Genomic DNA, 27,856 nt, shown 5'->3' on the forward strand with positions numbered 1-27,856 from the left:
ATGCACTCTCAGAGCCACAAATGCAATTACGCATGCACTAGAAAAAACGCACACACCGAGTCGAGTCGAGAAAGAAAATTCAATGAATTATAAAAATACCAAAGTACGAACTGACTCTTTAGATGATATATTATTCCTTGGCAATTAAATATGGAAAAAGTTTATATAAGGTTGCAACTTTAAAATGTAGAACTACGAATGCACCTCAAAAATCCATTGGAATAGGTTGTTTTAATGTTGAAAAACCACCTAATTGAGCATCTTGACATTGAGATGCATGATTATGAAATAAAAAAAGATTTTGAGTCTTAGAAATAGTGCATCTTACAACATATTATCTAGACTGTCCATTTTCAAAATTTTCATATATTTATAGATCTACTTGATTTTAACCATTTTTGGAGTTTAAAATTTTATAATTAAACACGAAAATAGATTTTGAGATAATCTTAAGAATATTTTACGTCAAAATTATATGCTATGATCAAATTTAAAGGTACGCCTTAATTTGATTGTTGAAGGTTGCAACCTTATGGAAACCACACCCATTAAATATTGTGTTTGAGTATTTTATTGATTCATCTTTAATTTTATCTGTAGGACCAGTTTGGATTTCAAATAAAAAGGAATTGTTATCCAATAAAATTACAGTTTTTCAAATACCAGTTGCAAAAAATACCAAGCCCTTTTTTCTTTTCTTATAAAATCGTTTGGGTGTTAAAGTCCATTTTCTCTCTACGATTTTTTCCCTTGACAAGAAAGGGATTTACAAGTAGAGGAGGCGCAAGCTCAATGAAAACTCCGCGAATATCTCCCTCAACAAGAAGGGGATTTATAAGTAGAAGCCATGTGTTTAACTCTGAAAGTTGCATGGAGAGAAAAGGCAGACATAGAAGAAAATGGTGAACAAAATTAGGTTTTATGGAGAGAAATTGGTTTTATTGGGGTTTCCATATATGGAAGAGTTAGTATTTTAGCTACTCAATGTTCAAGCCACAATGCTCACTACAACTATAAAAATGGAAGCTTTACCCCCAGAAACTCTTCTAACTATGGTCCATTGGAGTTGTAGAGAGCTCTGAAATCCTAGAAAACTAAAAACCTATAAATTCACCCAATGAGGTATGTCATTAGAGCTTTAATAAGAGATTTGAAACCCTAAAATTATTTTTTAACCTAGGTATAATTTGGATTTTTATCAATAAATATAAAATTTAAATATATCTCGTGTTTTGAGTAAAATCTTGATTTCCAAATATATAGTAAAAATAAATATGTAAAAATAATAATTTCAACTAATTATGACTATTTTTAATTACAATTATAATTTTAAATTTATTGTTAATCTCTTCTCACTAGTTCTTATGAATGTTTTTCCTGATAATAAAACAATAGAACTTTCTAGAGTGGACATCCATTTTATGCATGAAAACGTAAGAAAGTACTCCTAGGGCCTGTTTGATAATTGGAAGCAAGTTCATGAGGTATGTTTGATAACAGGAAGTGTCTTTCTGGAAGTTTAGAACTTTTTAATATTATTCAAGTTTCGTGTTTTCGTGTTTGATAAAACCAATTGAACTTCAAACAAAACATCTTGGAACTTTTTTTTTTATGACCTCCCCCCCCCCCCCTCATCCCATATATAAAATGTATATATTTTATCGCATAATGTACAATATAATTTATTGTATAATATATAATATATTTTATTATATAATATATTTTTTTATATAATAGATATTTATGTTATTATATAATAAAAATATATACAATGTATAATATATTATATTATTATATATATATATAATAATATAATTATATAATAAAATAAATAAAAAATACATCATTATGTTATATATATTATACATTTATGTAATACAATATATTTAATTATATAATAAAATAAATATAAAATACACTATATTATATATTATACTATCTTATAATTTATAAGATAGGGTAGGGTAGGGTCCACGTTGTTGACAATCATACGTTGTTGGTTGGGCAGGAGGGGGCGGGCGTGCCTGCCATTGAGGTGGTCCAGGGGGTCCACAAGGGCGGTAGGTTTGTTGGGGGTAGCCAGTGGAGAGAGATGGAGGCCTTGTAGGAGCCTATAGCAATAAGGAGATAAGAAAGAAATGAGTGAGATACAAAGACATAAAATAATATGAGAGGACAGATTCCCTGAATGCTACAGGTTTTAAATATCAATATTAACTTCATTATAATTAACTTGATTATCATACATTCGCAAATATTTATATAGTCCTTTAGTAAACATTCTCAAATATTTATGTGGTCCTTTCATATGCTAATGGAAGTGGCACCAAGGACCATATATGCTTCAAAATAAAACAAAAATTTATTGCTCGATTCATATCTAAGTAGATATTGATCAGATAATGACACAGGAAGCTCCCACACATCACGATGAAGATTGAATAGTGGCTAAAAGAAATGCATTTAATTTCATGCAGCATTCCTTCCTCAATAATAACCAAGAGCTTTCGACAGCTTACATCTCTCAGATTCAAGGGGAAAACATCATTAACTTCATCTATATGCAACAATATGACAAAAGTCTTCAAATATTTACAGGATATATCAAACTAGGCCAAAGAATGATATGCTTCTCATGTTTGATCCCAGTTTCTCCCAAAGGTGCCTAAAAAAGCATCCAATGCAAAGTCTTTTCACAGTAACCCTCATGCACACGAAAAGTTTTTACTTTGCATTTGTGGATTTACTCTTCTTTTACAGGTAGCTAGTATATTGCATACATTATTGGCAAATATTAACAAGTTTCATACTGCACGACAAACTAGAAGAAAAACAGAGCAAAAACAAATGCGAGAAAAAAGTACACAAAAACTAGGATATTTTCACTTTTTTTTCGTAACAGGTATACCCTCCTCCACCTTTTATTTATTTAGAAAACATTGTGGTTTTCTTTTAGGTATTTAGATACATGGTTATTTATCACTATTAAGAAGGTAATTGTCCACCTTTAGTATTTAGAAAACATTGTTATTCATCAAACCATAGCTATGAAAACTAATATCATCAATGCTTCAACAAAAACATTAGTATTCATTAAACAAGAGCGCCGCTACTCAAATCAGCGGTTTTTGGAGTTCTCAAGATAATTCTCACTAATACATAACATTGGCAAACAAGTAAAAAACTAGCCCATAGTTATCAGACAGTCCAAATTAACCTTGAATATGGGACCAAGAGAGTCTGAATGATGACTACATCAGACAAAAGATAAATAGGCCATGCTCCTTCACAAACCTGATTCATTACTTCCTTGATCATTTCTTGTGCAGTCTCAATCTGTTTCTTATTTCCTGTCACGTGTACAGTTCTTTCTTTGGATACATCACCCTCTGGAAGATGCTGTGGGATCAACTACAGAAAAGGAATAAATATGGAAAAGTTAGATTTAGTTATAGCAAAATCAGTGGTTGAAAAGAATAGCATTTTTCTGTGTAGCTTTTAGGCATGACACGAAGTCATCTCATGGTGCACAACTGCATAGGCAACCCCTTTTTCAAAAAAATTTAAAATTTAAAATAAAAAATAAAAATAAATCATACTAAACCCCCCAGTGAATCATTTTGAAAAATCTAAAGTATGCCTACCTTTCGCCAATTGAAAAAAGAAGGAAGAAAACTTAGTTACCCAATGATTGAAGAAACAACTCCCTATTAACAAAAACAAAAGAAGTACACTTACCTGTATGCGAGCTCCAGATCTCGTTTGCGGATTCTTAATGGTTTCACCTCCTTTACCAATGATCAATCCTACCTGCAAAATGTATACATCAGAATTTTATGATGAAAGTTTAGCTGGTTCTAATATTTTGCCCCTAAACCATAGTCAAAATGGGTAGGCCTTGTCAGGAGAATTACTATAATGGTCGGAAATAGAATTCTCCTTGTCATTTGGAACCTGTATCCGAACTTGCTCTCCACCAGATTGTGCGGTACCGAAACCCCCAGCAACAAGAGCTGGGGAACCCCCAGCATCAGCCTGTTGAATGGAGAAAAAAGACACATAGTTCAGGAAACAAAGCACCCCATATATATATAAACGCTCATATATGCATACGTACACATATGACAATATGATATAAATTGAAAAAATATTTCAAATGGAAAATACACCACCCACTCTCCATCACCTTCCATCATTCATCAGATGGTGATGAAACCAATGGACTATGAGAATACTATAGTCCATTGGACTAAAGTATATTTTCCTAAACTTAGGACAGAAATAATCAGAGAACCTCCGCAATGACATCCTTTATCAGCTGCTCGGCCTTATTAATATTCTCTAGAGTCCCTATCAGTTCCACTGGCCTAGTTGAAGCATGCGGATCAGCATCAGCATCTCTTGCGATTTGAATTTTCGCCCCAGAATTATATTGGAGATATCTGATAGTATCCCCAGCCTTTCCAATGAGAACTCCAACCTGGAAGGTAGATAAATAGTTCCAACTAAGTGAAGCGTTAACAGAGTTCAGGCAAAATGCTAGTTGATATGAAAGACTGACATTGAAAGATATACCCATTATTGGTAGCTTTTCCAAATTTCTGAATTTATAACATTTCCAAGTACATTACTGCCTCTCTTTTCCAGTTCTAAGTATTCTCAGTCACATTTCCATGGAAAAATGTAGCCTTTATAGCTATAGTTATTGCAAGATTTATATATCTCTCTCCTATTTTCTAGATATAATTGGGCCACACACTCCCTTCACGAATCAAAAGAACAATAACAAAGATAAAACATTTCTTTCCAAGAGTTATATTGACTAAAATTCAGCCATTTTGCTTCTCCTTCCCATTTTTCTCTGAAATAATGACAGTGACCAAGTCATTTTAATGGCATCTTCCATTTTTCTCTGAAATGTAATCTCCCATGTACTTCACCAGCATCCTATCCGCCTAAATCTTTTTATAGGCTTCCTGTGAAAATAATTATAAATTGCTCAATCCTAGAAATAGCAAGAAACTCCTCAATAACTTTCATAAATGATGTGAAGGTCTGACAACTTCGTTTTTTTAACAAAAGGTATAGCAATTGCTTTTGAGCAATCATTGTAAAGTTAAAGCTTTTGAGAGTTTTTTTTTTAGTTAGTAATTTTAGACTCTAGTTTCTCCTGAAGTATGAAATTTATTTTTATAGTAAGATCTCTTCTTTTTGTCTTCATGCAGGTATACCTCTAACATGCCTTCAATTTATGTCTTTCCCCATTACGTTTTACAACAGTTTCAAACTTTTTTCATTGATTAACCCTCACAAAATAGAACTTATCAAAGTAAGACAAAAATTAAATATAAAATTTAACCATTTAAAAAAATAAAAAAAAAAGGAAAATTACCACCCACCATCTGTTACTGATTACATATGATGGTGAAAAGCTGTACAATGGTAACTGTGTAACTAGGAGCCACAGTTAATTAATCTCCACCATCCGTTTTTAGGAGTAAAGTAATATATGGCAGTGGTACATTGCATACTTTCTTGATACTCATCAGAAAAAATGGTATACTTTCCATTAGGAACTTCAACTTTAGAGTGGGTGGTTGTGCATTGATCACTACCTTGCCATTAGGAACTTCAACTTTACGAGAAATAGGCTGAAGATCCAGTTTAGGTTGCTCTTGAACAGGAGGGATATCAGCTTGTGGAGGAATACCAGTGGACAGCTGTTGGGGAGTCTCCACAGGAGCAGGTTCAGAATTCTCTGAAGGAAGCTCCTCAGACTTATGCACCTCTGAGCCATGTTCTGCAAATGAAGCACAAGATTGTCAACCGTATAGAAAATCAACAACTTCTACAAGGAAAGTAAGGCTCATTTTCGATGAGCTCCTAATTTGGTATCAGAGCATGTCAAAAGAAATCTTTATAAGACAAACATATAAATCTGTAAAAAAATTGAAGTAGAAAAACAGGCTATATAACACAATTACAAACTGCATATGTACACAAACATATAAATGCGCATATGGATGTGCATATATACGTAAGCATGTTTGTGTATCATGATTTGAAGACAGAGGAAAACACCTGAGTGAACTCGACACAGGCTGGTCCTATATAAACTGTAGGACATGTATGTTTGTACATACAGAAAAATCTCCAGGATACTTTAGCAGACCCACAAGGACTTGTAAGCCTCACAAGTCTATACAATTTTTTCTAGGGTTTTCTTTTTCTTTTTTTATGAATAACAGTAATTAAGAGAGTGATAATTGACCCACAATTTTATTCTGGGCAAAAGAATATTCCAAAATTCGTTGTTATGATCTATGACCACCAGAGATGATTTCTGGGTACTATCTTTCACCAAAAGATTCAGTAACAGCATTGCTTTTCTCTCAATGAATGATGGAAAGAAACCATAAGTTCATGATGCTGAAATAATCTTCAAAACAAAAGTTGTGTGCTGCCATGGGTGCTCTGTGCTCTGCTCTTTTCCTTTCCCATGTAATTTTGTTGGCTGAGTCTCCTTCAATTTGGATCTCCATCCAGTTTGGAGGCACCCATGACACATGTCAACCTTGTAGGTTAGACTCACACCACCGGCTCATTGAAGACATGTACTCCTATAGGCCCCAAGCAAGACTCGATGATTCTAAGAAAATCTCAATACACACCACCCACTCCAGCTGCGAGAGATGACCCTTTGTGCACCCACGGGAATCACGTTCACTAGCTCCTTCTGGATGAATCCATCTTGAAAATCGTGAATCCCTCTTGAGCTAAATCTTTGAGATATCATTCCAATTTTGATATAACTCTGTACATGAATATCCTCAGAACTCCTTTCCAACAAAAGCCTTAGATATGAGTGTGGCTTTACACGATCTTTCAGCATGATGCTTATCTTTGAAGAAGATTCTGTTCTGTTTAAACCATATTTTCCCCAGCATGGCTAGAATACACAAGTTCCATGGGATCAATCCTAGCTTCAGCAAAAGAGGATTAAACCACTCTTTAATCAATAGCTCAATTGAATCTGGTATGACCATCCTGTGTCAAACAAGTGCAGCATCCAGGACCAAATAGTTTAAGAACAGATGTTATACAAATTCTGCATCTGCTATGCACATAGTGCATCTGTTTGGATTTGTAGTCCTCTATGCATAAGATGGCCTACTGTTAAAAACCTTATCTAGAGTGACCAGCCAGCCAAAGCCTGAGTTTTTGATGGTGCCAGAATCCCCCAAACCATGCTACATACTGCACTGCATTTCTTAGAAGCAAAACATACTGCACTGCATTTCCTAGAAGCAAAACATATTGCACTGCATTTCCTAGAAGCAACCAGGCGAGAACTGTTGTAAAACGATTTGACCAAGAAATCACTTCTGCTATCTGGTCACTGTAGCATTTTATCTTCTTTCCTTGGCATAAACAAGAAGTCCTATAACATTCTGAGACTGATGAGCTCTTCACTTCTTCATCTAGGGGTCTTCTAAACTATTGCATCTTGATTGCAGCTAATGGTGAAAAGCCCTGGATATCAGGCTTTGAGTGCTGTTTGTTTGATCCAGAAATCCCTCTAAAATATCATCATCGCACGAAACCGAACTTGCATTCGCATTCTTGATTTTGTGATAAATATCACCCTAAGCAAATTTACTCCTCTCCAAATCCCATATACTTGTGCACCCCTTCTCAAGGGCTTCACCAAGCAACCTAGACTTTTCCTCAGCTCAAATAGAAAAAAAAAAAACGAAAATACTTCTCTATTCCAGTTTTTGTTCACTCTTGACGTCCCTTTTGTGTGTGTGGGGAATGATCGGCAAGAGGTTCCTTCTCTGTTTAGTGGGAGTTCCCACTTTTAATACTCGAGCTACCTTGCCCCATACAACAGAGTGGGTTTTCCACTTTTCCTTTTCCCTTCATCAAGACAGGCTGAAATTCCAGGAATACAATTGGGAAATCAGAACTTATCCTTTCTAGCTTGAATTCCTAAATCCTTTCCTCAGCTTCTTTAGCTTGTTTGGAGGCTAGTATTTGAGAGGGCTAAATTCTTATGAGCAGAGTAGAGAGTATGAGCAGTTTCTTGTGTTTGCTTTTATTGTTCCCTTAACAAATGTGCAAAAAATTACAGCAAAATAAAATGAATTACAATGGAGGAATGAATGCTTTAGTGCATTGTGAAATCATGTCATGTATTAGCTTTCTTATTTTTCTTTCCAATTTTCTGTTTAGATCACTATTGAAATCCTAGTTGCATGGTGACTGGGCATGCAGAGGTGCTTCTTTCTTCCCTTTTTTTTCCACTACGTAATCAGTTGGGTAGCCCACAAGATTATCAAAATTGAGAAGCCATCAAATACAATCTACATTTCCTGGAATTTGAAATTTGGTTATGAAGATCCAGGTTTCATGAACCTATTGATGGCTTATCACAGCTATAATTGCTTCTTTCGGTTTGAAGTTTCCTTTTTTTCACTTCTTTTTGTGGTTTGATTTATTTTTGCTAAGGGGTATGTGAATGGCTGCTGGTTTATTAGTTCATTGCTTTTCAAATCTGTGGTTGGTATTGTATGGTTGGCTCTAAAGAGGAGGTTAGTTTTAACTTTTAAGCAGATCGTTAATATCTCAATTTCTAGTACAATAAATTGTTGATGCACACTCACACAGTACAGTAATCAAACAACAGACATAACAAGCTTCAATAAAAGATACAAGAACTACCCAATCATGCTTCTGACTGGGAGGAATTAAAATCAATCTACAAAGACAGCAATATTGTACCTTTTGATCTAACTACAGAGGACATCTTCTGGCTTTAAACGAGGAAAATATAAACACTTGCGTGTGTGTCTTGTAAGGAAATCAAATTCATGCACGAAGTGAGACCAGCTTGAGATGGTAATGAATTGTTCTCAACGATCTTGGAAATGAATCTACCCAAAAAAAACAATCTTCGAAAATAATCAAACTCAACCTTATGTCACCATTGAGAATTTCCAAAGCAACACAAGTATGGCATTATAGTTAACGCCACATTTATTACCATTGTCCCAAAGGTGAGAGATGTGGAGTTCAGATTTTTAAATGAATAGTCCAGTTGTGAAATATATAACATCAACAATTTAGTGACCTAGAGACAGAGAATATCATCTTCTTAAAACTAACCTCCTCCACAGAACTAAGCCCAAAAAACCAATCACAGATCCATTGAAAAGCAACGAGCTAACAAACCATCAGAGGTTCAGAAAGCCTTTAGCAAAATAAATGGAACCAGAAAATGAAATGAGAAAAAAAAATCGCATGGAAAGAAGCAATAATATCCGTGATATGCCATCAAAATATTCATGAAAATGAAACCAGGGTCTTCATAACCTATGTCAAAATTCTTGATTATTTCCCCTTTTACCATTTAGAAGAACCTCTAGAGTTGTAAGACTTACAGGGTATAAGTTTCAAACAGAGGCACCTGACCCAACTCCCATGAGGCACAGACGAGGAACTTTAGGCTGCCTGTCCATGATTAGACATAGACACACTGACACACACATAGAAAGTGGAGCGAGATTTCTAATGTTTTCAACTATGCATTTCGTGGTACGGAAAATAGGTATCCCAGTTATGAGTTAACAAAATATTCTAATAAACTTTATGAAAAGGGATTTTGTGGTATAAACACTTTAAATCTCCACATAATGAAAGGCTTAGAAGCTCCAAAGCCATATAGTGGAAAGAAAAAACAGAAGAAATCAAGAAAAAATGAAGAGTGATTTTCTTTTTGAAGAACAAGAAAACAGAATAATGATGATAAACTGAAATTATTTTACCATAAATTAATAAAACAACATATTTTCCAAAAATAAAAATGCTATGAATGGCTCCACTTCCAAATTCTTGTCTCCTCTGTCAGTAATGAGCCTATAATCTACCAAAACCAGTAAAAGAAATAAATAAAATGTTTAGTAAATTATAAACATTAAAACCAAAAGATTTTTTTTTTTTAGAGGGAAGGTTAACTACCAAAAGATTAATCTTTGATTGGGAAAAACAGGCAATAAGAGCATCCAAAAATTATTTACCCACCATAGCCAAGAATTGGACAAACATGTTTTGGCACAACAAAATCATCTCATGCTAAAAGAACTGCCACAGTCAGAATACATGTTCGAGAGAGTAAGAAATTCAAGCAAGCATCATTGTTCCCTAGAGAACTAGTAAGAAAATTCCAAAGAAATATCCATAAATAGGTTAATAACTATAATCTAACACAAACAAGCATATCAGATCATTCTAGAGAGGAGATTACAGGTAGATGATAAAGGCAAAGAATATGATCTATCTAGGCATATGCTTAAGTGTCTCCTCAACTACAGTATAAAATTTGCAACAAGAAGTAAAGGCTAATGTTATTTGAGCTGGTTCATTGCTCAGCTCACAAAATCAAAAATCAAATACATGCTTGAATCATGGGAAAATAAAAAATAGAATGCATGCATGAACCATGGGAAATATTTTTGGTGCGGTTCTTTAAATGAATATTTAATGTATACCTATGTTGATGATGAAAATATTTGCAGCTATCGCCGGAGCATACTGTCCGTTTGCTTCCTCAGGTGAAACTCATGCTTAAAATCTTCCTTGGATAATAAATTTTAGGGATATAACATCTAGACCGTACATACCGACCTCGCATAAAAAAAAATTCATTCCCATTCTCTGTGCATTAGAAAAAGTGATGTATGAGACTGTACAAGAATCGGCCAATTTTTGGAGGGCAAAATCCAGTAATTCAAGAACTCAAAGACTTTTTGGATGAAAAGAAATTCAAGTAGCTCGTTTGCTTGAAAGAGTTGTTGTACATTATGCTCCCATGGGAGAATGCCAGACGTGCTCCTTGATAATTATTTCAATGTGTTTGAGAGTCTTTTGATATCATTATCTTTGAGATAAAAGCTTTTCGTTCAAAAGGTAAAGTTTTTTATTCTACTTTTTTTATATATTTGTAAGAAAATTAATGCTCAAAATTAATTAAAATTTTATAAAAAGAAGTGCTGAGTTCTTAATTTATCAAAGAAATATAGCTTTTTTAAATACAGGGCAATCGTAAACTAAAAGAAAAGCAACTATTTTTCATTATATTATCATTTGTTTTATTTATCAAGGAGATTGTTGGAGAAGAACGCCAGAACAAGAAACTTTACAACGTATAAAAATACAACTTTAAAAGAATGGGGTCCAGTAGTCGTCACTATAATGTGACATCTTAAATTTCATTCTTACTACGAGTAGGGAACACTTTTCCTGTTGAACTACCTAAAAAAATATTTATTTAATTTTAGAGGTTACAAGTTGTGGGGTAACTTGGTAAATTTAAAGGGCGAGTATGTATCAAGAGCAATGGTTTAAAAACCGGATCGGTGACTCGGATCGGGCTTTTCAAAAATCGATCCGGATCGGCGAATCGGCGATCCGGATCGGCGAATCGGCGATCCGGATCGGAATCGGGTGAATCGGTCAGAATAAAGCTTCAAAAAAATCTGAAAAAATTATTAAAATTCATTATAAATATTGTTTTTTAGGAATTCAATAAAAAATGAGGGTACTCCATTAAGAATTTTCATGTTTTTGAATGAATATGCGAATATTGATATGTTCTTCCCCTGCATGAACCGCCATTCAACATTTAATTTACATCACACAAAAGGATAAACATAGAATTATCATGGAATAAGTATATCAACATACATGGACTACAATAAAGCATAAAATTAGTAACATACGATCTAAATTAAGATGTAAAAAGTTTAAATTAACCTGACAGTTCAAAAAGAAAAATAATCACCATATGTAATGATAATATGTTGCGGTAGTTCATGTAGTCATATTCATTGTTATTTGTTATTGCAAAAGGACAATAATATTTTCGTACATATCAATTACAAACATTTAGAATAATACAAAATGCAAGCTCCAAACATGGCTACAACTCAATTATCAAGAACATACATTTTTTGCATTAAAAAATTAATAATAAAAACAATTCTTCAAAGAGCCGGCTAACATCAGTCATTCCAACTAAAAAATCCATGAACAACAGATAAAAAAAATACAGTTTTGTATTGAAAATATAATAACATGCATTTTTTTGCATAAATAATCCATCAACATACAATTTTTTCAACAAAAACTTTAACAATAAAAATTTAAAATATGGTTTAATACCTCATGATAATTAAAACCTTGTCACGATTTTCACATCTTTTCGGAAAATCAACATTTTTCAAAAAATTCGATCATGGAAAAAAAAAAAAAAAATTTACAGCAAACTCAAACAATAAAAATTAAAAATTGGGTTTAAATGTTTAATACATCATGATAATCAAAACTTTATCACGATTTTCACATCTTTTCGAAAAATCATCATTTTTCAAAATATTCGATCATGGATAAAAAGAAATAAAAAAAAAAAGTACAGCAAATTTTCAAAAAATTCGATCATAGATTAAAAAAAAAAATTAACAAATTTTCAAAAAGTTCGATCATGGATTAAAAAAAAAAAATCATAAATTTTCTAAAAATTCGAACATGGATTACAAAAAATTCGATCATGGATTACAAAAAATTCGCTCATGGATTACATAAAATTCGATCATGGATTACATAAAATTCGATCATGGATTACAAAAAAAAAAAAAAACATAAAAAAACATAAAATTCGATCGTGGATTACAAGAACAGAAAAAAACAATTCGATCATGGATTACAAAAAATTCAATCATGGGTTACAAAAAAAAAAAAAACACAAAAAATTCGATCATGGATTACAAGTAAAAAAAACAAACATTTCGATCATGGATTACAAAAAAGTCGATCATGGATTACAGAAAATTCTATCATGGATTACAAAAAATTCGATCATGGATTACATAAAATTCGATCATGGATTACAAAAAAGTCGATCATGGATTACAGAAAATTCTATCATGGATTACAAAAAATTCGTTCATGGATTACATAAAATTCGATCATGCATTAGAAAAAAAAAAAACAAAAAATTCGATCATGGATTACAAAAAAAGAAAAAAACAATTACATCATGGATAACAAAAAATTCAATCATTGATTACAAAAAACTCTATCATGGGTTACATAAAAAACAAAAAACAAAAAATTCGATCATGGATTACAAAAAAAAACAAACATTTCGATCATGGATTACAAAACATTCGATCATGGATTACAAAAAATTCTATCATGGGTTACAAAAATAAAAAATAAAAAATAAAATTCGATCATGGATTACAAGAAAAAAAACAAACATTTTGATCATGGATTACAAAAAATTCGATCATAGATTACAAAAAATTCTATCATGGGCTACACAAAAAAAAAAAAAAAAAAAAAAAAAATTGTTCTTCTCAGAGTCGTTTTACATAAGCGATTTTAACTCAAAAATTCACCTCCAAGTGAATAAATTACATCCAATTGACTATATTTTCTGATAAACAACAATATAAGGAATCAAAAACCTAAATTTTTAACACATTATTTCAAATATATCATGAAAACAAAATCAAAAGGCGGAAAAAAAAAAAAAAAACAGCGGAATTTGGTTCCGCAGGCATCTCACTGTTCATATCAAATTTCTTGCTGTAATTGATCAGATTACGTAAAATTGAAAATTTTAAATCATACTAGACACAATAAAGATTAAAAACCCTAATTATTGAACTCATTTTGTTCAAAATATGCCGTGAAATAAATCAAATGGCGGAAAAAAAAAAAACCCAAAGTTCTTACCTGTTTTTGTGAACCGAAGCCTTCAATCTCCAAAAAACTCTGTTTTTCTCAACGATTATCACAAATTAGTAACAAAAGCTTTTGATTCACAGCTTTAAGATCAATATACCTACAAATTTTGAAAGATTCATGCCCTATTTGGCATGAAATTTCAGAAATGGCGGAAACCCTAAACCCCGAATTTTTCTTGATCCAAAAACAACCAATTTTTCCACCATTTAATCCTTGAAAAATCTGAATAAAGCTGTTTACAGCCTGCAAAATAGATCACATGCCGAAAAAAACAAAAAAAATGATCAAAAAATGACAAATTTGAAAAAATCCGTGAAGAACACTGTGCAACCCGTGTTCTTCACGGACTCGCCGATTCCGCACAGTGAATCGGCGAGTCACTGTGCGGAATCGTCCGGTTCTCTTTTTTGAACCGATCCGGTACCTTTTTCGTGAATTCCGAGTCGAACCGGGCGAGTCCTGTTCGACTCGGCGATTTTTTAAACGCTCATCAAGAGTATTTACCTCTAGTCCAACACCCTTAGTTGTAAAGATGTAGAATCAAGTAGGCGTCTCATTGACTACTCTCAAAGTCCCAGTAATTTTGTCTCAGAATTTATGCATATGTGTGACACAACGGTAGCCACCCAATTTAATATTCAACAGTCAACAATCATATTGGACCTGTGGTATATTGTGGGTTACACAAAGGTGTAATCTTAAACAATCAAAGTAAGGTGAACTTCCAAATTTTGATATAAAATTTGTTAAAAAATATCCTCAATTTATGGTCTAACGAATTATATAAGAGTAATATTATCCACAATTTAAGTGAGTCGATTATTCAATATTAAGACAAAGATTAGTGATAATCATCTCCCTCTCTCTCTTAAAGATAACTACCTATGATGGGTTAGGATAAAATAAATAAACATAATAAGGAAATGATATAAGGTGACGGTCCCAACTCTCTCTTACTCTCCATTAGAAAGTTTCCCATCAAGCTTGGAGGATAAAAGATCTGAAATCAGTTTCATAGTTTCATCCTTGGATTAAGGAAGGTAAGTTTACATCTACTGTTTTAAAGAAGGTAAGGTACGATCAAGAAAGATTTATATGTTTTTCCGGTTCTTAAATCTGTAAATCTGTAGTTTATTTTTACATGTAGTATCAGAGCCATGGTTGGCTTATTCATGGCTTTCTCATTTATTTGTTTATTAGTTTTAAGTCTAATACACCATACTTCAAAATAAGATTTGGTCTTGCTTTCTCTCAAAATTTTGATGCATATGATAGAGGAATTTAGAGTTTTAGAAGCAAGATACATGAATATTTAATAAGTCCCACTAAAGCCCGGCAAACACTGTTATGACAAAATTACTAACCATGAGGTATGATGATCACAACTCTATTAGGGACCATATTATGCAAATTGCAAGTAATGGTGAAAAGCCTTGGATATCAGGCTTTGAGTGCTGTTTGTTTGATCCAGAAATCCCTTTAAAAAATCATCATCGCACGAAACCGAACTTGCATTCGCATTCTTGATTTTGTAATAAATTTCACCCTAAGCAAATTTACTCCTCTCCAAATCCCATATACTTGTGCACCGCTTCTCAAGGGCTTCACCAAGCAGCCTAGACTTTTCCTCAGCTCAAATAGAAAAAAAAAAAAAAAACCCGAAAATACTTCTCTATTCCAGTTTTTGTTCACTCTTGACGTCCCTTTTGCCCTTTTGTGTGCGTGGGGAATGATCGGCAAAAGGTTCCTTCTCTGTTTAGTGGGAATTCCCACTTTTAATACTCGAGCTACCTTGCTACTCATAGATTTTAATTTTTTTTGTATATTAATATTAATGATAATATTCTTAATTATACTTTTTATTTTATAGCAGTTAAAGTCTAGATTTATTAATTAAATTTTTTAAAGTAAGTTTTTAAAATTATTCCTATGGAACACAATTAATTTAATTATGCATTATTTTTTCAAGAATTAACCTTTTCTACAAATTTCTAGCCTTTAAAATAAAATGAATTTAACTAGTAGATTTACCTGCATCGCAGGTACAACTGTAATGGCTTATAGAAGAATAGCTAAAATAATTATGTGAACAAAAGAAAATAATGATACAATTTTAATATTGACGTAAGTAGAGATAGATGAAAATAAATAAAAATCAAAGAGAAAAAGAAATCAATAATATCATTTTAGAGAAATTCATCAAAATACAGCTAACATTTGAGCTATTTTATATTTTATATGTTAGGAATATTTTAATAAATTCCAAATAGCATTTTGATTTATCAATTAATGGGTTTTTTGAAATTTGATCAAAAGAATGATGGGAAATTTATCTCAAAATAGAAAAGTATAGGTAAGATGTTAAATAGTTTAAATCATATATATGTAATACATTAAGCAATAATTAAGGGTAGACAAGTATCAAAAGAATAAGATACCTTGTTTTTATATATATATAATATATAATAAAGTTAGAGTTTTATTTTGGGTAACTAAGTGAATATGATTCCCCTATCATGGGGATCACGATCCTTGGGGATCACAGGCCCCTACCCATTTTTATGAATATGTTAGGTGAGAATAGAAGCATAGACTTTATCGGGAGACATATAAGATAGGAGGTAGGATGTAACTTTATAGGAAGGTATATTTCTATTATTTTAAAATAGAGAAACTTTATAGGAAAGTGTACTTCTATTATTTTGAAAAAAATCTATGAGATAAAAGACACTCTTGCAAAAGATAATTGGTGATAGTAGACCCAAAAAAAAAGTTAGGATAGGTAAGAAAATTTCTAATTAGAATATTAATTGTGGGTAGTAGACTAAAAAATGAAGAGGAAGGCGTGCCTACCTAAATCTTGGGAGACAAATATTACAGCAACTTTAGGGTACGTTTATTGTCTGCCATTTGAAAAAAATAAATAAATAAATTCATGAGAGAAAGACACCCTTGCAAAAGATAGCCGTGGGCAGTAGACCTTAAAAAATATTATAAAGAAAATACCTTTCAATTTTTTTTAAAATGAACCTAAACTTTCTTAAACTTCACGAAAGGGTTAGAATACCTGCACGTGAATACTGGACAAAAAATTTGATTATGAATTGGCATATAAATTATTAAAAAGTATTTATAAATAATTTAAAAAAAATAAAATAAATAAGAAAGAAATTCTCTTTTTTCAAATCAATCATCCTCTCCATCCATCACTCTCCCTCTCTCTGCCATCTTCTCTCTCCCTCTCTCTCTCTCTTCCTCCATAGACCCACTCTCTCCCACATGGCTCTTCTCTCTCCCTCCTCGCCGTGCTCTCCCCTCTATCGCCCACTCTCCCTCGTAATACATTGAGAGAGAGAGTAAGAGTTGCTTACTTTCTTCTTATAATTTTGATTTTTTTTATGATTCACTAAATTCTCTTTCTCTAAATATTGCCTTTCCATTAATTTTGGTTTTGTAACGTGTAGAAGAAATAAACGAGAATCAGGATGAACCTTTTTTTTTATTATTATGAATAATCAAATCTCTTTTTAAAGATTATCTTTCTTATAATATTGGGAGATTTAGAGGAGAGAGATAAGAAAACTATACATGGGAGGATTTTAGAAAGAGATAGAAATTTAACTTTTAAAATTGAGAGAATGTGTAGCATTGTATTTATCCTATATTTTCTTATCTCTCAATATATCTTCTTTAGTAAATGGCATCCTATCAATATATGTAGGTTTATCACTTTCCAAAAACCAAGAAAACTGTTATATATATATATATATATATATATATATATATATATATATCTTAATCTTTATGTACCTCTCTATCTCAATCTCAAAAATAAAAAAAAACTTTTAATATATCTACCTCTATCACTTTTTTAGAAAATGATATTAGCTAAATATATCTATTTAGGTTGAATCCAAATAAATTTCCTAATAAATACGGGATATCCCTTGTTTTACCCCTAAATATAAGGGGAGAAGGGGATACATTTCCAAAGATACATCGCTTATTTTACCCCTAAATATAAGGGGATAAGGATAAGGGGATTAGGGGTATATTTTCCAAATAAAATTCCTAATAAATACGGGATATCCCTTGTTTTACCCCTAAATATAAAGGGATAAGGGGATGCATTTCCAAAGATACATCCCTTGTTTTACCCCTAAATATAAGGCGATAAGCGGATATATTTCCCAAATAAATTTCCTAATAAATGCGGGATATCCCTTGTTTTACCCCTAAATATTAGGGGCTAAGGGGATACATTTCCAAAGATACATCTCTTGTTTTACCCCTAAATATGAGGGGATAAGGGGATACATTTCCAAAGATACATGTATTTCACATCCCCTAAACCCTAAATAAACACGTGTCCCCCCCTCATTGGATAAGTTTTTCTAATTCTTTTTCGCCTCCTCTTGTTTTTTTCTATATATATGTCATACAATTTCTTGTAAGTTTTATTGGACTTCTACTTCATTCTCAAGCTTATTGATTCAAAGCTTTTCTCTCAAGTCTCTCTCACACCTCTTCATTGTCAAGCTTATTGATTCAAAGCTTATTGATTCAAGCTTATTGATTCAAAGCTTTTCTCAAGCTTATTGATTCAAAGCTTTTCTCACAAGCATCAAGCTTATTGATTCAAAGCTTTTCTCAAGCTTATTGATTCAAAGCTTTTCTCACAAGCCTCAAGCTTATTGATTCAAAGCTTTTCTCTCAAGCCTCTCTCACACCTCACGAGGTATGGTATTTTTTTTTTTCCTTCTTTTTATGTTCTTTTTTATACTTCAAGCAATTTCATCATGCAACTTGATACAAGAGCTTAAAGTTATTTTTTTGACAAATTCATTTTTTTTTTTGTTTTTTTATTTTGGTTCGAGAACATAAGAATCTTCAAATAGAAAAACAGAATATCATCTAATTATATCTAATTTCCAGAATTTTTATAATTATTTTTTGTTGATTTATATTTATTATGTTGTATTTCTACATTATACTTAGTACTTTTATCCATTGAATTATTAATCTCTATGCTTTAAAAAATTATTTATGACTAATTTTCGAACTTTCTATTTAATATTTCAAAAGAAATTTTTCTTTTCAACAAAAGTTGGATAGAAGCTTTCTTTCTTTTCTTGAATTTTTTTTAAGAAAACGTTTAAGCTATAAAATTTTATGTTTTTAAAATTTTTAAAAAACTAAATTTTACATATTCTAATTACAAAGCTTCAAATATTTAAAAGTTGTTGTCCTATTGTTTTTAGAAAATAAAACACTAGCTTCGTATCTTTCTTTCTTTTCTTTTTTTAAAATGACCTTTATATATTTAATTATTAGTGTTTCTATCTTGAAAATATTTTTTAGATTTTTAATATTGTGGTTATGAAATATTAGTGTTTTATATTGTCTATCGCTAATTTTCTAGAAATTTTGATCATTACTTATTTTTTACCGTTCAACAACAACAAAAAAGGAAATATACCATATCACTACATACAGATTTTCCTTCTGTTGTGCTTCTTTTTTATTCTTAAGGCAACTTAATGAAAGTCTTTATTGCAACTTGAGATGGTTCTTTTGTGATATTAGGAAATGAAATGACTTTTTAGTTATTTCATGTTCCATTATAATTTTTCTATTGTATTATTTGTTGGGTTTATGAATGTGTAATGAAAAACATTTATTATAGTGTAATATAAACTCAGTGGGAGTGTGGTCCCTCGATGATCATACTAAGAAAACAATGTTTGCTGATATCGGACTGTACTTGATGATCTAAGCTAGTCGATTGGAAAACCCAAGATACCTTAGTATAAAAAATGAACCGAGAATGGTTTTTGAGTTAGCCCTTGACGAGGTCAGAGCTTATGCCTAGATGAGTGAGCCGAGGGACTGTGTGACCCATTTGTGTGATGGTAGGCCTACTGAGACGGGGGTCAAATTCTCATCCATGATCCATCACAGGGCATATCTCATCCATGATCCATCACAGGGCATACATATAGATAAATTGTTCGAAAAAATAAGATATCTACCTTTGACTGAAGCATATGCAGTACGAGAGATACCCCTAGGGAAGGACCTGTAATCTACAGACTGGGATTGCGACTCCTTCGCTCATCGACCAAACTTTGGTGACCCGCTAATGAGCCTATGCTTGGACTGTGGGGCCTGTACAACACTGGGTCGGTTCTATAAAGCAAGTATGGTATGTAGTCTACAGTTGAAGGTGGAGTACCCAGTGATCCTTGATAGAATTCTTGAACCATATGGATCCACTTCTCATCATATTAATTTAATTGTGTTTATTTTATATATAAATTATTTTAGATTTATTATTTGAATTTTTATGAATATTTTAATATTTTATTTATGATTTTTGGAATTATAAATATGAAGCTATTGATTTTACAAATTATATAAAATTCAAATAAAATTTTAAAATATTTATAAAATTTTCATGGTGGCCTATAGTACACATGGGCCCACCATGTGACAAATGGGTGGGGGCCCACATATGGGTGGCACGCCCCACCCATTGCTCCATTTGTTATTACTTTGATATCAAGTTTTGTTATTTTTGGAAAGTCCATCTTATAAGCATATGGTCAAATATTGTTTGGGAAATATTGATCATAACTTATCTTGATTATTGAAGGAATATCTTGACTTGATATTATTGAAATATTCATATGGGAAATATGAGATGGATTATGTAATTTTATGGAATGCATAATATTTTAATAGATTTAACTTATTTAAATATATTGATTAAAAAAATGGTTTAAAGAAAGGGGATAATGGTTCATGCACCTTCTATAATGTTGATGGCCCATCTACGGAATTGATGGTTTAGATCTCTCACCCCACAAATCACCTTGATTAACTGTCTATATTCAATCTCAAGAAAGAGACAAACTATGGAAAACCTTAAAGAAACCCTAGACCTAAATTCACAATAAATAAATAGAGGTGCTCTCCCCCATCTCTATACACCTCTCTCTCTCATAACCCCTCTCTCTCATAATCCCCTTCTCTCATATAAACTCTCTTTCTCTCTTCCCTAGGGGCCATGCCCTTCTCTCTCTACTCTCTCTCTTAAAAAGACCCCATGGGCACATCCCAATATAGAGATTTTCTCTCTCTCATAATCTAATATAAGGATTGGGAAAATTAGGGTTTGAGGCTAATTATTTTGGAGTTAAGGTTTTATAGAGATTTAGCTTAAGTATTTTGGAGTTAGGGTTTGTAGAGATTTAAGGGTGGTTAACTAGTTTGGCTGAAATCAGCTTTCCAGCTTCGAGATTAAAGGTAGACCGCTGATCCCGCGTCATTAGATGTGGTGACTCGATATAGGGTGTAAAAAGCCTGGTTGAGGTAATCTTCAGCATCTTTTCTTTTATTTATTTGTTATTTTATTTTATATTCTCAAGCACAATATTAAGTTGTATAAATGACATCAAGTAGTTGAGATTTATTTTATTGATGTCTTATTTATTTTTGGAATTTCTATTGTTTGTAATAAGACCATCTATGAGTGATCTTGTTGCCAAAATTATAAGGGGTGATTATTATTAAAAAATAAATAAAAAATTGTATTTCCCTGACAAAAGATCTCATAGGTCCTTCTTTCAATATTTATTATTATTTTTTCAAGTATTTTCATCATGCCTTTAGGCTCAACAAAATTATTCATGTTTAAAGGTAAGTCGTCGTTTTTTATCTTAAATTTTATTATTTCATATATATCGTAGAACAAGGTTTAGAATAGGTATATACTAAAGAAGCCTTGCCTTTACTAAGTAATATAGCAGTTTTATTTCAATTACATAAGTACGGATTTTATATTAATTTTGGCTCATGCCATTATTTCAAGGATGATTTTTAAAAAAAATTATTTAAGATCTTACAATTGCTAAAATTTTCATGTTCTACCTATTAATTGAGAAAAATTTCATGCTTTCCTTTGATGCTTAATGTTGTTACAAACGTGTGAATAATTTATACTAAAAATTTATAGAAACCAATGTTTGTGGAAAATGGATTCGATTTAGTTGCTTTATTTTGTTTTCTAAAAGTAAATTACTTTTAACAAATAATCGTAAAACTTTATTTAAGTGTTTCATGATTCTAAGAATTTATGTATATTCTTTTACATTTTTATATTACGAAAATTACAACTGCTTCTAAGCAGCAAAAGACCTTTCTAATGTTTTTAATTTTTAGTTTATTAACTTTTTATTGATTTCTAAGTTTTTAGCGCATATATAAATTTCTGAAAAATGTTTTCTTAATTGTAAAAATTAATAAATCATATTTTCTTCTCTTTTTAATATCTCAAGAACTTATAAAACCAAGAATAAAGTTTTTCCCTTCATTAGGAGCCTGCAATCCCCGCTAATTCACCCAACAGCAAAAAAAAAAGAAAAAAAAAGAAAGAAATGTGCTTCATAAAATAAATTATCTATTTTTATTTTTTTACTGCATAATATTTATTATTTTAAAAATTATAGCAATTTTTTTTAACAATATTTTTTAAATTTCCTTTCTAAGTATAATTTTTATAAAGAAATTTGATTTTAAAAATTTAAAATGATGCTTTTAAACTTCATTGATGATTCATTGACTTTTTTATAAGGACTTTTTTTCAGGGGGGTATTTCGGTGGTAGAAATTTTTTAAGTGCAAATTCCTTTGTCAAAAAAATTTATGCGTTTGAAACAACTTATTACCAATTCCTAAAAATTTTATGGAAAATTTAATAATTATTCTAAGTTACTTTATATTTATTAGAATATTCGATATAGTTTTGAAATTTAATTGCAATTAATTTTCAGCATTTTTATATGTAAGGTTTTTTTTATAAACTTTTAAAAATTTAAATAACTTATTTTCTCGACTACATAAATAGAACACCAATTGTACTTTTAAACTATAATTTTTTATGAGAAAAAATCGTAACTATCACTACGTTTATTTTTGCATACGAATATTTAATATCTTTAAATTGCATTCATCATCCTTTCTTAAATATTTTCAAAAATGATATAACAAATTAATGTTGTCTAGGCCTCGTCCTAATGATAATTATGTTAGTGCTCTTAAAATTATATGGTGATTTAAAACTAATTTTATTTTCAGACTTAAACTAAGAATCTTGAAATATCTACATGAATTTTTCTTTAGATAAGTTTAACTGTAAAGCCCCTCCACTTCCCTCCATTTGAAAAGGAGTTAAAAAGAAAACACATTTTATTTTTTTTCATGTGGTGTATTAAGGTTTAAAACTTTTTATCTAGTATATCAATATGAACTTCTCAAAGGACGGGTCATATTTTTGTAAGTACAGTTACCTTTATCCTTAGAAAGTAAAATATATTTATCCTCATAATTAAAAGAGAAATATAACTTTCCTAATAAAGACCGGATATCCTTTTGTTTTATTGCTAAATATAAGGGGATAAACTTCCAAAAATATATACGTATTTGGGTTTTTCCCATCCCCTTAAACCCTAAATAGCCACGTGTCCCCACTTCATTAGGTAAGTTTTCCATTTTTTTTCCTCATATATATATATATATATATATATATATATATATATATATATATATATATATATATATATATATATATATATATATATATATATATATCGTAAGGTTTCTATAAAGTTGCAACCTTAAACAATCCAATTAAAAAGCACCTTAAAATTTTATCATAATATGCAATTTTGTTGTAAAAAATTCTTAATATTATCTTAAAATCTATTTTTATACCTAATAAGAAAATTTTAAATTCTAAAAATATTTAAAATTAAGTAGGTCTATAAATATATGAAAATCTTGAAAATGGATGGTCTAGATAATGTGTAGCAAGATGCACTATTTTTGGGATAAAACCTTTTTTTTTTTTTCATATTCATACATCCCGATGTCGAGATGATCGATTAGAGTGTTTTTTCAAAATTAAAACCAGATTTCCAATAGATTTTTGAGGTGATTCCTTAATTCTACATTTTAAGGTGGCAACCTTAGATAAACTTTTCTCATTTATATATATATATATATATAAATTTTTTCATGCAATATATATATATATATATATATATATATATATATATATATATATATATATATATATATATATATATATATATATATATATATATATATATATATATCATAAGGTTTCTATAAAGTTGCAACCTTAAACAATCCAATTAAAAAGCACCTTAAAATTTTATCATAATATGCAATTTTGTTGTAAAAAATTCTTAATATTATCTTAAAATCTATTTTTATACCTAATAAGAAAATTTTAAATTCTAAAAATATTTAAAATTAAGTAGGTCTATAAATATATGAAAATCTTGAAAATGGATGGTCTAGATAATGTGTAGCAAGATGCACTATTTTTGGGATAAAACCTTTTTTTTTTTTTCATATTCATACATCCCGATGTCGAGATGATCGATTAGAGTGTTTTTTCAAAATTAAAACCAGATTTCCAATAGATTTTTGAGGTGATTCCTTAATTCTACATTTTAAGGTGGCAACCTTAGATAAACTTTTCTCATTTATATATATATATATATATATATATATATATATATATATATATATATATATATATATATATATATATATATATAAATTTTTTCATGCAATTTCATGTAAGTGTTATTGTACTTCTATGTCATTCTTTCAAAAGCTTTCCTTTCAAGCTTCTCTCACACCTCACAAGGTACGTTTTTTTGTTTCTTTCCTTTTTATGTCTTTTTCTTATGCTTCATGAAATTTCATCGTGCAACTTGTCAAAAAAATTTATGCTTTTGAAATAACTGATTACCAATTTCAAGAAATTTTATAGTAACCTTCTAAGTTACTTTATATTTATTAAAATATTCATTATAATTTTAAAATTTAATTACAACTCATTTTAATTTTTCTTAACTGCAGGAATTTTTTTATAAATTATTTTCTCGACTACATAAATGGAACACCAATTTTTAAAACTTTTGTGCTTTTAAACTATATTTTTTATGATGTAAAATTATAACTATGACTACATTTATTTTTACATATGAATTTTTAACATTTTAAATTTGCATTCATGGCAACTTGTCCATTCTTCAATATTTTTAAAAATTAATATAAGAAATTTACATTGAATACCTGCGTGCTATCTATCTAAGCCTCATCCTCAATGAGAATTATGTTAATGATTGAGAACTAATTTTGTTCCTAAACTTAAAATAAGAATCTTGAAATGCCTAAATGAATTTTTGTATCTTTGCATAAGGTTAACTGTAAAGCCCCTCTAGGAGTTAAAAACCAAACACATTAGGAAATAGGATTAGCATTCCATTATATATTTTCATTTGCTTGAATTGAAACAGGATCTCTTGCTCCAGTACTGAAATCAATTATATATTTTCATTTGCTTGAATTGAAACAGGTTCTCTTGCTCCAATACTGAAATCAATTATATATTTTTATTTGCTTGAATTGAAACAGGTTCTTTTGCTCGAGTACTGAAATCAATTATATATTTTCATTTGCTTGAATTAAAACAGGTTCTCTTGCTCGAGTACTGAAATCAATGGGTTCAACTGGTTCTTTTGCTCCAATTTCCTCTATCTTGAAATTGACAGGTTCTCTTGCTCGAATTTTCTCGGCCATGAAATCCAATTGTTTTCTTGTTCAAATTATATCCATTATAAAATGGATGCGTTCAAGGTTTTCTCGAGGTTCAATACACGGAGAAGTTTCTCTATCTCCACTCTTACATGAAGAAGTTTCTCTATCTTCACTCTTACCAGATGATCTGGTAATTGAAATCCTCTTGCACTTTCCTGTAGAATCCTTAATGGATTTCAAATGCCTAAACAAGACATGGAAAGAACTTCTACTTTCTCCTTTATTTGCAAGAATCCATCACCTTTCTCCTAGTAATACTTCCCAGTATTTTTCCATCGGTCTCTCTAGAATGACCGATTTTATGAACCAGTTAACCTTCTTATGCAACAATGGTTCTCAAGTAGTACAACGCTACTCTAAGTTTAAGATAGACAATCTAGAGGGTATAGAGTGCTCTCAAGGCATGTTGTGCTACTTGTGCCGAACGAATGACACGAATGACTTAGACTACATATACTTCGAATACACATTCATCATAATAAACCCGGTCAATGGCATATACACAACCATCTCTGAATCCTTGCCCAATGTCAATCTGTTTGGGTTTTATTTCGATTCAAATTCATATGATTTTAAGATTTTAGCTCAAACATCGGGCTGGACTGAGATGGGCAAATATCATATCTTCGACTCAAGAATTGGTAATTGGAGAATAATAAAGCTCCATCCAAGCTTCCAATGGAAAAGTCCATGCCTTCGAATGCTATCTCTCCATTCTAAGTCTTATCTAACAGAGGAAGAAGATAGTTTGATAGTTTTTGATATGAAGAATGAGGGTTGGTCTCAAATTTCCTTGCCGCCACGTGAATGTTTATGTTCACTCATAGCATTCGGGTACAGTGCTTGTTTTATCGGAATAACCGATGATCATAAATTGGTGGGTTGGATTTTGAAGAAGGAAGATAGGGGATGGGAGTGGGAGGAACTAATAAATCAGCATGATCATAAGTTGGAATCTTGGTTTTATCTGGTCTTCTTTTATGATGAAGACAAGTTATTTCTTCAAAATCGAGTGAGTTTAGATATATTTATTTATCATGTAAATCAAAAACAGTTGGAGCCAGTTGAAGGACACCGTCATCGGTGCAAAACCTATTCTCTTTATAAACCAACTTTATTTGCAATAACTTAGATTACTTTAGAGTGGGTTAGTTTTGTAATGGGTTAGTTTTGTAAAAGATTGCTTTAGGGTGGGTTAATTTTGTATGCGAGTATAATCTGTTACGAAGAGAGAAGTTTTTTTCAATTATAATAATTTTTGTTTTTCATCTTTTCTGGTAGAATTTTAAGTTAATGTGATTGGTTTTCTATATGGAGAATTTTAAGTTAATGTGATTGGTTTTCTATATGGGCAATAATGTTTTTTTGGATTATTCTATATATAAAAGCAAGAATTTCCACAAAAGTTTGGCCAAATTTTGATACGATACGTAAAATTCCATTTGCGTTACTCTAAAATTTGTGTAAAAAATCAGTATCCTATAAAGACCTCAGCTATATTTTATATGAATCGATTTATATGAATCGATCGCTGAGTACTTGGTTTTTTAATGTTGGGTAAGGTTTTGAACAAGGTTGCTTCATTATACTATAGAAATAAGGTGTGGTTCGGGTGCAGTGCCAGAATCCTTATGAGTTATTGAATATCTATTTTCATTACTAGTTATAAAATTTAAAATTTTAAAATAGTAAAAATTGAGCAAATCAAGAAATACTTGAACATGTTGAAATTAGATTGTCCAAATAACTTTTACAATATGCACTATTTTACAATATTCACCCATTTAAAAGTCAAGATAATCAATTGGAGGGTTCTTTAATGCCGGATCACTCTCTTCTATAAGATTTTTGAGGTGCATCTTGCTTCAACAATATAAGATTGCGACCTGACATGAACTTTTTTCTTTAATGTTGGAACTTGGGGTTCCTCTCATATAAAGTACTTTGTGCTGCCGGGGATGTAACTCTACATATACGTCACCTGTCCTCTGACTCATCTAACATCCATCTTAAATATGGATATGATACCACCTGAATCCAAAAATAAATAAATAAAAAGGTGGTAATACCACCTAAACCCAAAAATCAAGAGTGCGAAAAATACATCAATAAAAATTATTTTTACATTCAGCATGTTACAGATTGTTAACCCCTAATATGATTGGATCCAAAAATCCGTAAGATGGATTCAAAATTTATCTCTACTTTTTTTTTTTAACAAGAGCGCAAACTATTCTTCTTAAAGCATTGAGCGGTACATTTTAAATTTTTTTTGATAGTTTTGCACTATTCTTTGAGTCACGATTTAACCCTTATTCTCGTTCTATAAGAATGCAAAATTCCTACGC

General features: G+C 30.9%; 2 protein-coding genes across 4 annotated transcripts; one reads left to right on the plus strand and one right to left on the minus strand.

Moving 5' to 3' along the window:
- Window positions 1-1,925: 1,925 nt before the first annotated feature.
- On the minus strand, window positions 1,926-10,417 carry LOC18427717 (uncharacterized). 3 transcript variants are annotated; one of them, XM_020663398.2, is made up of 6 exons: window positions 5,616-5,745; window positions 4,295-4,480; window positions 3,915-4,035; window positions 3,739-3,810; window positions 3,295-3,411; window positions 1,926-2,111 (listed from the first exon to the last, which is right to left on the minus strand). In XM_020663398.2, exons 2-6 carry the CDS (start codon window positions 4,306-4,308, stop codon window positions 1,941-1,943), a joined length of 495 nt encoding a protein of 164 aa, XP_020519057.2. In that variant the 5' UTR covers window positions 4,309-4,480; window positions 5,616-5,745; the 3' UTR covers window positions 1,926-1,940. The 3 variants fall into 3 exon arrangements, with proteins under 3 accessions (XP_020519057.2, XP_020519058.1, XP_088707225.1); XM_020663399.2 differs by lacking the exon at window positions 1,926-2,111 and adding an exon at window positions 8,785-10,417 and having other exon boundaries at window positions 3,071-3,411; window positions 5,616-5,800; XM_088851099.1 differs by lacking the exon at window positions 1,926-2,111 and adding an exon at window positions 9,470-10,416 and having other exon boundaries at window positions 3,071-3,411; window positions 5,616-5,800.
- A 7,854-nt stretch (window positions 10,418-18,271) lies between these two features.
- On the plus strand, window positions 18,272-26,774 carry LOC148779960 (uncharacterized). The gene is made up of 2 exons (XM_088851100.1): window positions 18,272-18,550; window positions 25,385-26,774. Exon 2 carries the CDS (start codon window positions 25,411-25,413, stop codon window positions 26,638-26,640), a length of 1,230 nt encoding a protein of 409 aa, XP_088707226.1. The 5' UTR covers window positions 18,272-18,550; window positions 25,385-25,410; the 3' UTR covers window positions 26,641-26,774.
- Window positions 26,775-27,856: the final 1,082 nt, after the last annotated feature.

The sequence above is a fragment of the Amborella trichopoda genome, chromosome 11 (genome assembly GCF_054954075.1).
Source record: "Amborella trichopoda isolate Santa Cruz 75 chromosome 11, AtrichopodaSantaCruz75HAP2 v2.0, whole genome shotgun sequence".
NCBI classification, from domain to species: Eukaryota; Viridiplantae; Streptophyta; class Magnoliopsida; order Amborellales; family Amborellaceae; genus Amborella; species Amborella trichopoda.

Coding starts and splice junctions, on each gene's coding strand:
- LOC148779960 (XM_088851100.1), top strand. CDS start 25,411: ATGGGTTCAACTGGTTCTTTTGCTCCAATTTCCTCTATCTTGAAATTG.
- LOC18427717 (XM_088851099.1), bottom strand. CDS start 9,551: ATGTGTGTGTCAGTGTGTCTATGTCTAATCATGGACAGGCAGCCTAAA. Junction 5,801..9,469: donor CCTCATGGGAGTTGGGTCAG/GTGCCTCTGTTT, acceptor CTTCATTTGCAG/AACATGGCTCAGAGGTGCAT. Junction 4,481..5,615: donor TTGAAGTTCCTAATGGCAAG/GTAGTGATCAAT, acceptor TCTACCTTCCAG/GTTGGAGTTCTCATTGGAAA.